The sequence below is a fragment of the Leptonychotes weddellii genome, chromosome 4, assembly GCF_054177405.1.
Source record: "Leptonychotes weddellii isolate Sample4059 chromosome 4, ASM5417740v2, whole genome shotgun sequence".
NCBI classification, from domain to species: Eukaryota; Metazoa; Chordata; class Mammalia; order Carnivora; family Phocidae; genus Leptonychotes; species Leptonychotes weddellii.
In genome coordinates, this window is record NC_138372.1 from 163,391,123 (window position 1) to 163,404,995 (window position 13,873).

At 53.1% G+C, this 13,873-nt stretch overlaps 1 protein-coding gene across 1 annotated transcript in view; it reads left to right on the top strand.

Annotated features, from left to right (window-relative positions):
* The window catches only part of CCN4 (cellular communication network factor 4), a 36,692-nt gene that overhangs the window by 17,290 nt on the left and 5,529 nt on the right, over positions 1-13,873 (top strand). The window contains exons 2-4 of the mRNA XM_031030492.2: positions 2,902-3,181; positions 9,682-9,942; positions 13,130-13,323. Coding sequence (XP_030886352.1) covers positions 2,902-3,181; positions 9,682-9,942; positions 13,130-13,323 — 735 coding nt within the window. The remainder of the gene's footprint in view (positions 1-2,901; positions 3,182-9,681; positions 9,943-13,129; positions 13,324-13,873) is intronic.

The following is a 13,873-nucleotide window of genomic DNA, read 5'->3' on the forward strand; positions in this document are numbered from 1 at the left end:
GGAAAGGGCTTTTTTGAATTTCCTCTGCCAAGAGTATATATATCCTGAGGGCCTGGGGACTGATTAGAGACAGTTCATGGGTGCTTATGAAGCACTGAGCCTTCTAGTGTCACAGAATGACGAGGAAAATTCTCTCCACAGAGTCAGAAAGAGAGGTGTGTGTGTGTGTGTGTGTGCGCACACATCTGGCTGGTTTATTGATGAGGGGGTTTGGGGTTTTGTTGTGTCACCTTGTATTTCTGAGGAAAAGCAAGCAGGGGCAGGGAAACTGATCCCCCAGGTGAACAGGGACCAGCACTGCCCACCTCCTAGAGTTCCTGGATCCCGGCCAGCAAGGCCTTGCCAAGCCACGTCACCCATGGACAATGGAAGCGGCTGCAGGCATGATTCTCCTGGCCATCCTGGGTCTCTGTCTCTAGCCTAGCAGAGAAGCCCCCAGTGAGGATAGGATAAGGCGGGACGGAGGGGAGAGGTTCAATGGCATCTGGAGAAATGGGTGGCAGACAGCCCCCAGGCCTCCCTGCGGTGCCTTGCTGTGGGCCAGGCCCCGTGTGGAGGGCCCCACCCTGCCCTCCTCCCCGAGGGCTTGCTTAGTCTCCCGAACACACACAAGTCTGGCCACCAGGTGTGCAGAGTGTTGGCAGGACAGGCCAGGTGCTCAGGTCGGCGGACCAGGAGCGCTCTCTCTGAGGGAGGCCCCTAAGGGGGGGCCTGAGTGGCAGTGCCCAAGTGAAGGGAGGTGGGAAGGACATTTTGGTCCCAGGGAACTCAGGGCAGAGGTCCTGCGGTAGGAAAGGAGTGGGCACGACTGAGCCCTGAAACCAAGCCCAGAGGTCATAGAAGCCTCAAATCAAGGTTTGCCCATTTGATTTTCAAGAGTTCAATCAATATTTACAGTGAAAAGGATTACGTGTGAAACCCCTAACCAAGAGCCCAATGAATCCAGCCGCTCAATGTGGATCATCTCTCCCGGCCGCTGATCTCTCCCAGCTACTGGTCCTCCCGGCCAAGTGTGCAAGGGTGGACTTCACAGCCCTGGGGCAGAGCAATTCCTGCCCTGACTTTCACGGAGCTCCCTGGGCCCCCCTGGGACACCCAGCACTCTGTGTACAGCTTTGAGCTATAAGAAATCACCTCTAATGTCTGCCTCTCCCATAAGCTGTGAGTTCTTCAAAATCCAAGAATTTTTAAATTCATCTTCAAATGCCTAGAACTAGAGAGAGGCTATGAGCTAGCTCAGCAACGTTTGTTATGCAATTACAAGAACCCAGAGGGCAAAGGTGAAGGGTGTAGAAATGAGACTTTTTTTTTTTTTTTTTTTAGATTTTTATTTATTTGACAGTGAGAGATACAGCGAGAGAGGGAACACAAGCAGGGGGAGGGGAGAAGGAGAAGCAGGCTTCCCGCTGAGCAGGGAGCCCGATGCAGGGCTCGATCCCAGGACCCCGGGATCATGACCTGAGCCGAAGGCAGACGCTTAACGACTGAGCCACCCAGGCGCCCCAGAAATGAGACTTATAAGAGTGGTTTGTGCCTAGATCCTGACACATATTGTGTCATCCTGGACATGTTCCTCTGCCTCTCTGGGTCTCAGTTTCCTCCCCGGGAAAAGGGAAGAAGAATCTGAATATGTCAGCATGTGTCGTTCCAAGATTGAAATGCAGATCTCTAACCTCCACCGAGCAGGGTTTCTCGGGTTCGAGGTGGAGGGGGTGAAGCCCTGGTCCCCACCTCTGCTGACCTTGGAATTCTGGAATCACGGTTCAGAAGCCCGGGACGGGATGCTCCCCAGCAGGGACCACACTGGCCTGGGGATGGGAGAATGGCCGGGAGCCATGTGCACACTCTCTGTCCTCAGACAATTCCCTTTCTCCTGCGGTCTCTGCTTCCTCCAGTGTAAAGAGCAAGGGTCCAGGACAGGGGTTCAGGGCGGCAGCCAGAGGGGGTGCGAAGGTGACTGGCTCCCAGAGATACAGGCGGCTTGAAACTCTTAAACTCAAAGACACCCCAGAGCAGCCTCCCATTCTATCTCCCTGTTCTTCAGGGCAGGGATGGCTCTTTGGGCCTATCTCTCCTCTTCCCAGCTTCCCAGTGTTGCGTCCATCGTATTTTCAGGGTGACGATGAACCTGGGGGCTTGGGGATGGGAATGCGGCCATGGGAGGTGCGTGGGCAGGGGGACTCCTGTCTGTAGGCCTGGCACTAGCAACAGGGGCCTAACTCCCTTCTACAGGACAGGGAGAGCCAGCCACAGTGGGCTCTGAAGGGGTCACCTGCCGCACCCCACCGCAGCCTTTTCTGGGGCTCAGAGGGCAACTAATTATAATAATAATAGGTCATCTGGCTAAAATCTGCTGTCAAGTATGAGTCATCTGGCTCTGCAAGTTCCCAAGGACCCATAGTGGAGTGAAGAGGGTGGCTCTTTGCGCAGAGGAGGAAAGGCAATGGGATCCGGGCTGCGCCTCGAAACATGACTCATCAGAAGGCATTCGCTACTCAGAGCCTCGGGTCCCACATCTGTGAAATGAGACTGACTCAGTGCCCTCCCAGGTTGTGGAATGCTTGAGGATGGAAGGAAACACACCCAGGTTGTGGGATGCTCGAGGATGGAAGGAAACACATATGAGGCTTAGTGTGGCCAGAGTTCTGACATAGAATCAGGGCCCCACCACCTCCGGTAAGGGGACTGGGGAAATTGGCTTAACTTCTCCGACCTCCTGGCTCTTTGCTCCTATTTGTTTTACTGAAGAGAAAGGAGATGTCTGGCTATTAAAAACATGGTAGAAAAAACCATAATTTTATGTAAACCTTTTAACACCAAGAAGATGAGAAGGTGATTGCCGACCCTTTAGGCTGTGACACCCCTGCCTGGCAGCCCTTTATCTCTGCTTTTCCCCTACAGGCCTTCTCTCCAGCCCCCACGGCCATGACCTTCACCCCAGTGCCACTGGAGGATACATCTTCACGCCCCCAATTCTGCAAGTGGCCATGTGAGTGCCCGCCGTCCCCACCCCGCTGCCCACTGGGGGTCAGCCTCATCACAGACGGCTGTGAATGCTGTAAAATGTGTGCTCAGCAGCTCGGGGACAACTGCACAGAGGCAGCCATCTGTGACCCCCACCGGGGCCTCTACTGCGATTACAGTGGGGACCGCCCGAGGTACGCAATAGGAGTGTGTGCACGTAAGTGAGACCCTCCCTACCTTCTGGCCAGGCCCCAGCACCCCCAGCTCTAGCCCTCACCTGTAGCCCTTCCCCTGGCCAGTCTCTGCCCCCTTCCTACTCTAGTCTATGATTAAAGGTCAGAAGCTGGGCCCTTCCTGAAGAGGGAGGGATGCCTGCATTCCTCTTGCCTCCAGAGCCTGGCTTCCTGCTCTCTTCTCGGTCCTGGAGGCACATCCATGGCTGACTGGGGAATAGGGACCCACCAAGGAAGACCTAAGCATGGTTTTATTCTCTGAGTTGTAGACCCTTTGCGGGATGCCTATGCCTTCCAGGGGCACCGAAACTCATCAGAGCCCCAGATATTTTAGTAACATTCTAAATTTAAATAATATGTTTTTTTTTTTTAAATCCAGTAACCTTGAAAGAATAAAATCCATCAGGCTACAATCATCCCTTCCTACACACCCATGTTCCTTCAGTTACCACTGTCACTTTTAACTTTTTAGCCCTTTCTTCTGGTAGTTATCACTATATAGTATATGTCTTCTCTTATAACTCGATTGACTTAAAATATCAATCTTGGATAACCTATCAATGTTCCTATATGACAGCTGATGACTTAACTCCTCAATACCACCAGACACATCACCTATCTTGGTTTTATTTTCATAATTTTTGGTTATGCAATAATCAGTATTTACAATATTATGACTACATAAATAATGTTGCTGAAGCATGAGATACTGTATTTGTTTGAATTTTCTTTCTCATGAAGCTTTTTGTTTTTCCTGGGGTTCTAATTGCTTTTGCTTTTTCTTTACTTTGCTCTTTATAATATCCTCAAGCTGGGGGGACAACTGTTGGTGTTTGCTTGCTCTTCAAGTGCTCTATCATGTCCTTTTTTGTTCCCAGAGACTTCCTTTCAGGACTTTCTGATCTCATGCTTCTATCTGGAATGGCAGTCATTTAGCTTGAATCGTCCAAGCTTTTATCCAAAATACATGACCCAGCATGATGAAGAGAGGTTACTAGGCATCATGGCACAGTAGCCTAACTTCTGAAAAAGTACGCAAAGCCTCATAAACCCAAGAACACCTTTCTTCCCTTAGTGCTGAATCAAGACTTCTCCATAACTATGACGCCATATGCACCCAATTACATGTTCACACATAGCATCGTCTCTCATCCTCAGCTAACCTATTATATCTCCTGAGGTGGGTGGTTGATGAGGGTTATGACCATAATTTCAAGTCAGACAATCCTACCTGTGCCTCACAGTTAATTATAAGCACTTTCTGCTCTTTTATCATTGATTCATGCTTCAACTTTCATTCAAAGTCATCTGTCTTTAGCTTTCCAAGTACCACCCTTGATTCTCCCGTCCTTTACTTTTCTCCCTTTTATTCAGACTAATTATTAGCCCCACAAAACAGTGTGCTCAAAGAGAACTTGCAGCAACACCTGCATAGAATCATCTGATGTGTTGGTGAAAAATGTTATCCTTGAGCCCCACCCCAGACTTACTGAGTAAAATTCTCTAGAAGTGAAGGTGGGCATATAAACATTTAACAGGGTTCCCAGGTGATTCTCATTTACACCCAAGTTTGAGACTGACTGCTTATATATATAGAAAGTCATATAGTCTCTCCTCATACCCGGTGAGAAATCTGGCTGAGCCTTCCTACACTAGAATCCCTTCGTTACAGGAGGCTGTCTCATCATTTCTTTCCCTCTTAGAGCTGTTTTTCAAGGTCATTAAAAAGGTAGGTCAGTTCACAGTGATCATACTAATCTCTACAGCTGTACTGACCTCTTACTACATGCCTGGCACCACGTCTTTATAGACATTCTCTCATGGACCCAGAGATTGTGCAGGCCCTGAAACTGCCTCTCCTGCCTGCCCTTCCCCACCAGAGGCCTGGAAAACCACCTTCCCAATCCATCTATACCTCGTATCTCCTTGTATCTTGGGTCCTGCTTTCACTCCCTAGAGCCTCTTAGCTTCCCCTCACCATGAGCCCCTGTGTATTTCCTTTCCTTTTATCTGGAAGGAAAACTGGTCCACAGATTTTAATATGTATTACACTTGCCAATGGTTCCCTGGTCATATAGGTTTGCAGACACTGGAATAAAGAAAGTTAAACAAGTATACAGAATTTCTGAGAAGTTTTAAATGTTCATATCCACTGTAAAATTCCAAAATGGGAGATATAAGAGGCCTTTGTTTTTGAAACTTATCTGCACAGGGAATTGCTTTGTCCAGGTAGACTTTTACGACTCCTCCAGCCCACCACACATGTGCACACTCACAGATACACACATCACATGTACACACATACACACAAACATGCAACTCGCTAGTGTTCTACGAAACATCTTCCTAGAAATGTTGCCATGGTGTCTGAGTTCACAAAACCCTAAGGCAAGAAAGACAAGCGGCCAGGGTCTGATGGCCATAGAGAGGAAGGCACCTTGGGGCCAGAAGGGGAAAGAGAAAGAAGAGTCCCACAGACGATCTTGTGACAAATGGTCAATTCAACCATTGGATGGTCCCCAAGACAGGTTAAACCTGTGTTTGGAGATGTGCACGTAACTAGGCCGAGACAAGACAGGTCCTAAGAATGAGCAGTCCCAACACTGACACGTAACTCAGAGAAAGGTGGAATTGTGGCAAATGAGTGAATGCAAGCTTTGGCTACCAGAGGTCACTGCTCCTGGGCACCAGGCACTGTGGCCGGGCAGAAAAGTGAGCTTGGTCTTGTCCATTCTGCTCAGTTTCCAAGAGAATCCAAAAGTCCAGATTTGTGTATGATTTGTAAATGCTGGCAATATGTTCCAAATTTTTTTTTTTTTCAAAACGTTCTGTAGGCCAAACTAAATACTTCTATGGGCAAAGAGTGACCTCTGAATTACACTCTTTGGCTATTTTGGTTGTACAAACATTACTCTGTGTTTAATACAGTTGGGCCAGGCCTGAGAGCAGGGTGGTTTGCTGGAAGGATCATGCAACTTACAGGCAGACAGATCTGGGTTTTGAATACTGGCTCTGCCATTTGCTGGCTACGTGACCTTGGGCACATCACTTAAGTATCTTGATCAAACCAACCTCATGCAGCTGTTGAGAATAAACAAGGGACCGCATTAAAGCCTCAGATGTTACCGGCTGTTCTATGTCATTGTTTTACTTGCTTTGTTTTAACTTTCCCTTGCAGAAATTATCTCGGTTTTGTACACAGTCATCCTCAGAGGAGGAGGCAGCTCTCCTTCCAGGCTAGACTCCCCGGTGTAAAGAGGGAAGGAGTAGACAGCTCATGCATGGTCTTTGGCGATAGACAATCTAAAGTTCAAATTCCAGCTCCATAACTAATATGGTGACGTTGGGCAAGCTACTTAACCTTTTAAGTGTCAATTTTGTCATCAAGGAAATGCGACAAATAATACCTACTTCTTTGGGTGGTTGGGATTTCAAGAACCTGACATGTGGGAGGAGCCCAATACAGATGAGGGCTCACCCCACCTCCCTTCCATCCATATATCCGTCCGTCCATCCATCCATCCATCCATCCATCCCTCCATCCATCCCTCCATCCACTGACTCATTCACACAGTTATGAATAGGTGGGTGATAATGCAACAGTTGGGTTACAACAAGGCATGACCCACTGTCCTTGCTCCCATGCAGCTGACAGTCCATTAGGGGGTGGGTGAGGGAAGTGAAGGCCTGGATGGTGGAGCCAAGGACTTATAGGTCCTTCAGTAAGAGGAAGGCTCACCACACCATGCCTGTACTTGCAAGCCTGAGATTAGATAGGAGATGGTGAGCTTCACCAGGAGCCGGTCCTTCCATTAGTTTAAAAGTGAATGAGGAGGGGGCATTAGAGTCTGCTGCAGGCCCAGGCACCATACATATCATGCACCCTACTCTCCCTCTAGCCTATGGTGGGCAGGATGCTCAGGGCCACTAGCAACCTCCACTGTCCCCACCTGCCCCAAATTCCCAAGGAGACTGGGAGCAGCTTTTGGAAGCAGTGGTTCCCACTCTTGGCTGCAAACTGGATTCACCTGGGGAGCTTTAAAAAATATCACAGGCGGGGCGCCTGGGTGGCTCAGTCGGTTAAGCGTCTGCCTTCGGCTCAGGTCACGATCCCAGGATCCTGGGATCGAGTTCCACATCGGGCTTCCTGCTCAGAGGGGAACCTGCTTTTCCCTCTCTCTGCCTGCCGCTCCCCCTGCTTGGGTGCTCTCTCTCTCTGATAAATAAATAAATAAAATCTTAAAAAAATACATCGAAGTTCAAAAAAGTAACAAAAATACTGAGTCTCAGGTCCACACCCATATTCTGGGGCACGGTGTGGGCATCGGAATTTTTGAAAGCCCCCCAGGTGGTGCCAGTGTGCTAAGGGTTCCCAGGCACCCAGTACTGCTTTGTCCCTCCAACGTTCCTCCACACATGGCCAGAGAGCAGGCTTCAGCACACTCCCTTCGCCCCCTCCACTAGCGTGCACACACACTCACGCGCACACACGCGTGCTCACACCTTCCCAGAGCAAGGGCACAGTCGGGGGTGACTCAGAACAAAAGGATGAGTGATTCACCCAGGGCTTCCTCTGCTTTGTTTTGTTTTCCTTTAGTGTTTTTTTTTTTTTTTTTCCAATTTCCCCTCCTTTACTGGTGTCTGGTGGAAGGAAATGGGCTGTGGAGTCAGATCCCCAGGGACTGAAGTGCAGCTCTATCCTTCACCAGCTGGGTGACCTTGAGCTAATGAATCACTGGACCTCCTGTCTGCCAAACGGGGAAAATAAAACTCTCCTCGTGAACTTACTGGGAGAACTGAATGAGATAACATATCAGATGGTGCCTGGCACAAGATCAGATGGCCAGTGAGCGGGAGTGCCTTCCTTTCTGCGCCTCCACCCTGCACGATCACCTCCCAGGAAAAAGAGCAGTCATGCCAACATTCCCACAGGCTGAGACTCAGCATCTAGCTGTGTCGCCTTCGGCGCGAGACTTAACTTCGCTGAGACTCAGTTTTGCTGTATGTGAAAATGGGACGGTGTTTCCTTTTAGGAGGAAATCAGCAATGCATGGAAGCCTGGCACACAGCAGGTCAGGCGACCAAGAACAGAGACAGCGCTTAGGAACGCTTCACTCCTGTTAGATACTGGGACTATTAGTATCAGTGACCACCTGCCAGCAAACTGGGGCGATCCACTGGAGCCACCTGCAGACTGCGGATTCCAAACTAGCCGTCCTTGGGTGGGCACCCTTGCTGCCTGGGAGCTGTCCGCATGCACTTCCAGGCACTGTCCTCAAGCAGCCAGGGGGTGGTGCTGGGGGGCCCAGCGGCTCCACACCCCTCCTGCCCCCTAGGTTTCTTTAACCAGATCTCATATCTAATGAAGAACGCCTAAGGCCACTCACCCCAAAACCAGCTCCTCCGAGGACATAGCATCCATCCCTCCCCTGCCAGGGCTCAGGTCATAGAACTAGGAGTCACTCCTGACCCCACTCCTCTGCTCCTCCCATCTCATCCGGCGGCTGTTCCTTCCAAACACACCCAGAAGCTGAGCCCTCCTCAGGGCTCCAGGTCCCTCCAGGGTGCAAGCACGGCCACCTCTCGCCTGGATGATAGGGGTGGCCTCCTGACTGTCCTTACTGCCTGTTCTGTTCAGCACCTCCTGTGCTCTTGGGAAGCACGATTCCTAGAGGGGGGTCGACAGTTGCTTACGGAGCACATACTGTGTGTCTAGGTGCTAACAGCTCCGAGCCCCCAAGGAAACCCTCTCTCACCTCATCTCTGGCCCCCACCCCCTAACCCCCCAGGCCTGCTCCCTCCCTGCCTGGGAGACCTCCCCCCAACACCAGTGCCAGCGAACTTCCTCTAGTCCTTCCACCTTTGCTGAAGCAGCATCACCTGGGTGAGGTGCCCCCCCCCCAGCCGCCCCTCCTCTTGCTCTCCTCCCTGGTATCGGTACCCTTCAACACTCTGTATGATCTGTTCATCTTTCCTGTGTTACCCCCACTGCACTGGAAGCTCTATGTGGGCGTGGTTTTGTCCACTTTGTTCCCCGAATCTCCAGTGCCTAGAACCTTCCATAAATACATGCACTGAATGAGTGGAATCTTTGTTCCAAAGTGTTTGGATTGGTTTTACACCCGGCCCCTCAGAACCATGGCCCGAGAGGTCTCCGTCAGTCCTCGGCTCTGTGCCATGTGCCGGCGGCGGGACCGACAGGTGGCAGAGGTTCCTGCCCCGACCAGGCTCTACCTTCTCAACGCGGCCAGCCTGACACGGGGTCACTTGATGGCTGGTGGCTGAGCTGCACCCCACACTCCCTCCCTGCCTCTGCTCAAGTCTCGCCACACTCCCGGGGGCTGGCTGGGCCCTGCGCGGTCCTGCCGGCCGCCGGCCGCCACGGCGGGCGCTCCCCCGGGGTCGGGGCCGGGTCGAGGCGGGCGGTGTCCCCGGCGGGGCGCGAGCCCAGCGGGCCTGACCCGAGCGGCGCGTGTGTTTGCAGAGGTAGTCGGCGTGGGCTGCGTCCTGGACGGGGTGCGCTACACCAACGGCCAGTCCTTCCAGCCCAACTGCAAGTACAACTGCACGTGCGTGGACGGCGCGGTGGGCTGCACACCCCTGTGCCTGCGCGCGCGCCCCCCGCGCCTCTGGTGCCATCGCCCCCGGCGGGTCAGCGTCCCCGGCCGCTGCTGCCAGCAGTGGGTGTGCGACCCCGACGCCAGGAGGCCACGCAAGACAGCGCAGCGCCACACCGGCGCCCTAGGTGGGTGCGGGGGCAGGCGGGGGGACGGGGCGGGGGGAGGGGGAGGGGCCCTCACCCCCTCTGATTGGCCCGCATGCGCAACGAGTCCCAGTCCCCAGACGACCACCCACTAGCTGTGCGACCTTGGCAAAGCCACCTGTCCTCTGGGACCCTATTTCTCCATCTGTCCCAACTGTTCTATGAGGTCCTCCCAACATAAAATGAGCAAGAGCTTTATAAAGAGCAAAGCCAGACACATGGGATTCATTGTTATCCTACTTAAGATATTAAACTGGGAAGTGGAGGTGCAGGAAGGGTGGGTGTGCAGGCACCCGAGGAGGAGAAGCAGGGAGACAAGGCGTAAGGGCGGGAGAGAGAGTGGGTGGCTTCTCCTCACTATGGAGGATTTGTGCACAGGTGAGACTGCAGCCAGGTACACCAGGCCAGAGGAAGCCCTGGAAAGGGAGGACAGGGACAGGCCCATTGGTTTTACCACTGCTTACTGGAGTAGCCCAGTGCCAGCCACTTAGGAGGTACCAAATAGATGGTTGTCTTATGGATGGGCGGATGGATGGATGGGCGGATGGAGGGAGGGAGGGATGGATGGATGGATGGATGGATGGATGGATGGGCAGACCAATAGATGGATGGATGGGCGGATGGAGGGAGGGAGGGATGGATGGATGGATGGATGGGCAGACCAATAGATGGATGGATGGATGGATGGATGGATGGATAGAGGGATGGATGGGCCAATGAGGATCTGAGCGAGGGCAGTGGAAGTGGAGGTGGCAAGGAAGGGACAGATGTGAGAGGCACTGCATGAGGAGTAAGACTGAGGCCATGGCATCAATCCACTGCATGGAGTGAAGGAGAGAGAAGGGTAGACAGCGACTCTCCAGGCTCATAATGACCTGGGAGAGAAAACGAGAGGAGCACACTGGGGGTGAAGAACTGCACTGTTTGAAACAGCTTGAGTTTGAGGCTGGGGGCCCTGCCCTGGTATCGCCCAGCAGAGTTCTAAGGGTACTGGTAATTTTTTTTTTTTAATTATAAGTGCGTGAGCTTGCTCAGGGAGGCTGCGCCGAGCAGCGTTTCTCAGCCTTGGTACAGACAACATCTTGAACCAGAGAAGACTTTGTGGGGAGGGCTGCCCTGTGCACCCCTGGCCTCTACCTACTAGATGCCAGGAGCACCTGCCCCCCCAAGTGGCAACAACCCCAAATATCTCCAGATGTTGCCATTTGTACCCTGTGGGACCCAATCGTCTGGGGGAGAACCACAATTGTGGCCCTGAAGACACCACCATTTAAGGGGAGGGAGAGAAAAGAGCTGAGAAAGACGAATCCAAGAGGCAAGACAGAACCAGGAGAAAGAGGTTTTGCAGAAGTGAAGAAGGTGTTTCAGAGAACACACTGGAAAGCTTGGGCGATGGAGACCCGCCCCCAGGCTGTGTGCCCTCAGTGGCTCTGCCTGGGCCAGGGAGGAGGGCGGTCCTGCCCCTCCCCGCCTCTCCGGAGGGGCTTGGGGTGGCTCCCAGGGGCAGAGCCAGCCCCATGAAGAAGCCGCCCAGTGTCCATAGAGGAGGGGGCAGAGGAAGCTCAGTCCCTACCAGGCCCGCCACAGCCTCCAACGGGCAGAGCCACACGAGGGTCACAGGGGCGGGGCAGTGGCTGTCTGCCCATCGTATGTGGCCCAGTGACCCATTCTGACCCAGTACAAGCAGGGCCCCTGCCTGCTAGTGGGCAACCCAGAAACCAAAGCCCTTTTATCCTCCTAGGCAAATCCCTCCCTCCGCCTCCCTCCTCCATGCTCACACCCCTGGCTCATCCCAGCCCCATTCTCCTCTGCCCTCAGATGCTTCTCCTGGCTTTCTTCCATCTCTCAAAGCTTCCCTCTCTCACACATTCATTCCTGCCTTGTCCAGCCCTGTTCCCTGCACACCTGTGAACTTGGAGGGGCTGGGCATCCAGCACTGCTCCTTCCTTCCCCTTCTCCTTCCTCCCTCCTTCTGATCCCATTAGGTGTCTCTTCTTTCCTACTTTTCCCTTTCCTCCTCTCTGCCCCTCCCCCAATCTGCTTTTCCTTTCCTCCCAGCTCCTGTTCTCCCCTCCAAATCACACTCTCTCCCTCCCCTTCCCTCTCCCCTCCTCCCCCTCTTCCCCTGCCCTACCATCTGTCTCTCCTCCTCTCCCCCTCTGCCTGTCCCCTTCTCGGCTTCCTGTGAGTGCCCGCCTGCCTGTGTGCGTGTTTGTGTCAGGGCTGGACTGGCGTCCTCTTCAGATCCTTCTCTTGTGTATCTTGTGCCATCTTTCCGTGGGATCTCTCCTTTGTCTTCCTGGCTTTTTACCTGCCTCCGTCTTTAGCTCCATCCGTTTTTCCATTACTCAGAGAATACTTGAGCGCTTGATGCTGGGATGCATACATTAACAGAACCATCCAAGACTTGGTGTTTAGTTGTCAGTCAAGAAACCATGAAAGCTCACATTTACTGAGCCAGGGCTGGCTTTCCAGCTTTCATATGCGTGAACCCATCTTTTCAGTCCACAGCCTTGGGAGGGAGATGAGATTATCAGCGCCCCCCTTGCAGGTGGGGAGACTGAGGCATGGAGGTGGGGGCTATCGGAAGTTGCCCAGCTACTAAGTGCTTATGCTCAGATTTGAACCCAGGCAATGTGGCTCTGAAGGGTGTGTGTCCCTACCCACTGTGCCCTCAGCATCACCCAGATGAGATATCAGGCTCTAGGGTATGGACACTCCCTCTGATTTTCTCCAAATAAACTTGACCTCTGTAGGGGCAGGTACAGTATCTTTCATTCTTCAAATCCCAGCACCTTGCAGATGCCCGATATATACTCAATAAACAGGTTCTTTCGTTGTCACACCAGCCATGAAAGGCAGATGTTTTATTCCAGTAAGGACACTGAGGCCCAGAGGGAATTATCTGGAACCACACAGTTTATAGGTGGTTGAGCAGGATTTGCACTCTGGTCCACCTCTCTGTAAAGATGGTCTTTCCTCCAGAGAAGTGTAAGAGCTCAAAAGAGGTCCTCCTCTCCCTGGGGACCCATGCTGGTTAGAAGCTGACTTGCCCTTTCGGGGGTGGGGGAGACAGCCCGCACCCCTCCCCTGGGAGCTTCAGGGTGCCTGACCCTGTGTGTGCTGACGGCGGCAGGAAGCTCACGGGGAGTCTGGTCCCTGTCCTCAGCGGCCACAGGTGAGACGGAGCCGTGGCACGGGAACTGCCTGGCCTACACGAGCCCCTGGAGTCCCTGCTCCACCACCTGCGGCCTGGGGGTCTCTACTCGCATCTCCAACGCCAACAGCCACTGCTGGCCCGAGCAAGAGAGCCGCCTCTGCAACCTGCGGCCCTGTGACGTGGACATGCGTCCACACATCAAGGTCAGTCCACCTTCCGGGGGGGGTTGGGGGGGTGGGGAGGGGGGAGGCGCGTCGGACTTCCAGACAGACAGGCCCCGCTTCAAGCCTGGCCCCTGGACTTCCTCGTGGGGGTCCTTTGTGAAATGGGAACAAGTGCTCTCCGGTGGTGATGTGGAGGTGACCCTCGCTGGCCGCCACTCCCCCTCTGCTCCTGTCCCAGCACGCATGACAGCTGCGCTGGGCAGTCGGGGAGCTCGAAACAGGGCTCAGGACAGCAGGGGTCACGTGCCCGTCTACTGCTGGCTGCACAGGACGGTGGCCGCTCTGCACATCTCGGAGCCCCAGGCCCCTCATCAGTAAAACGCGCGGTTGGTCTCAGACATCTCCTCCAGCTTGGAGAGTCTAAGATCAGTAAAACAAAGGATCCGGGACAGAGTAGGTTACGGCAGTGAGAAATGGGTCTGATTTGCCTCTCTCAAGGCCTCCTGGCTTCTATCTTAGGACTGGTCATCTGCCTTGCATGGAAAAGAAAAAAAAAAAAACAAAAAAAACTCAGCACTGACTCCATTTT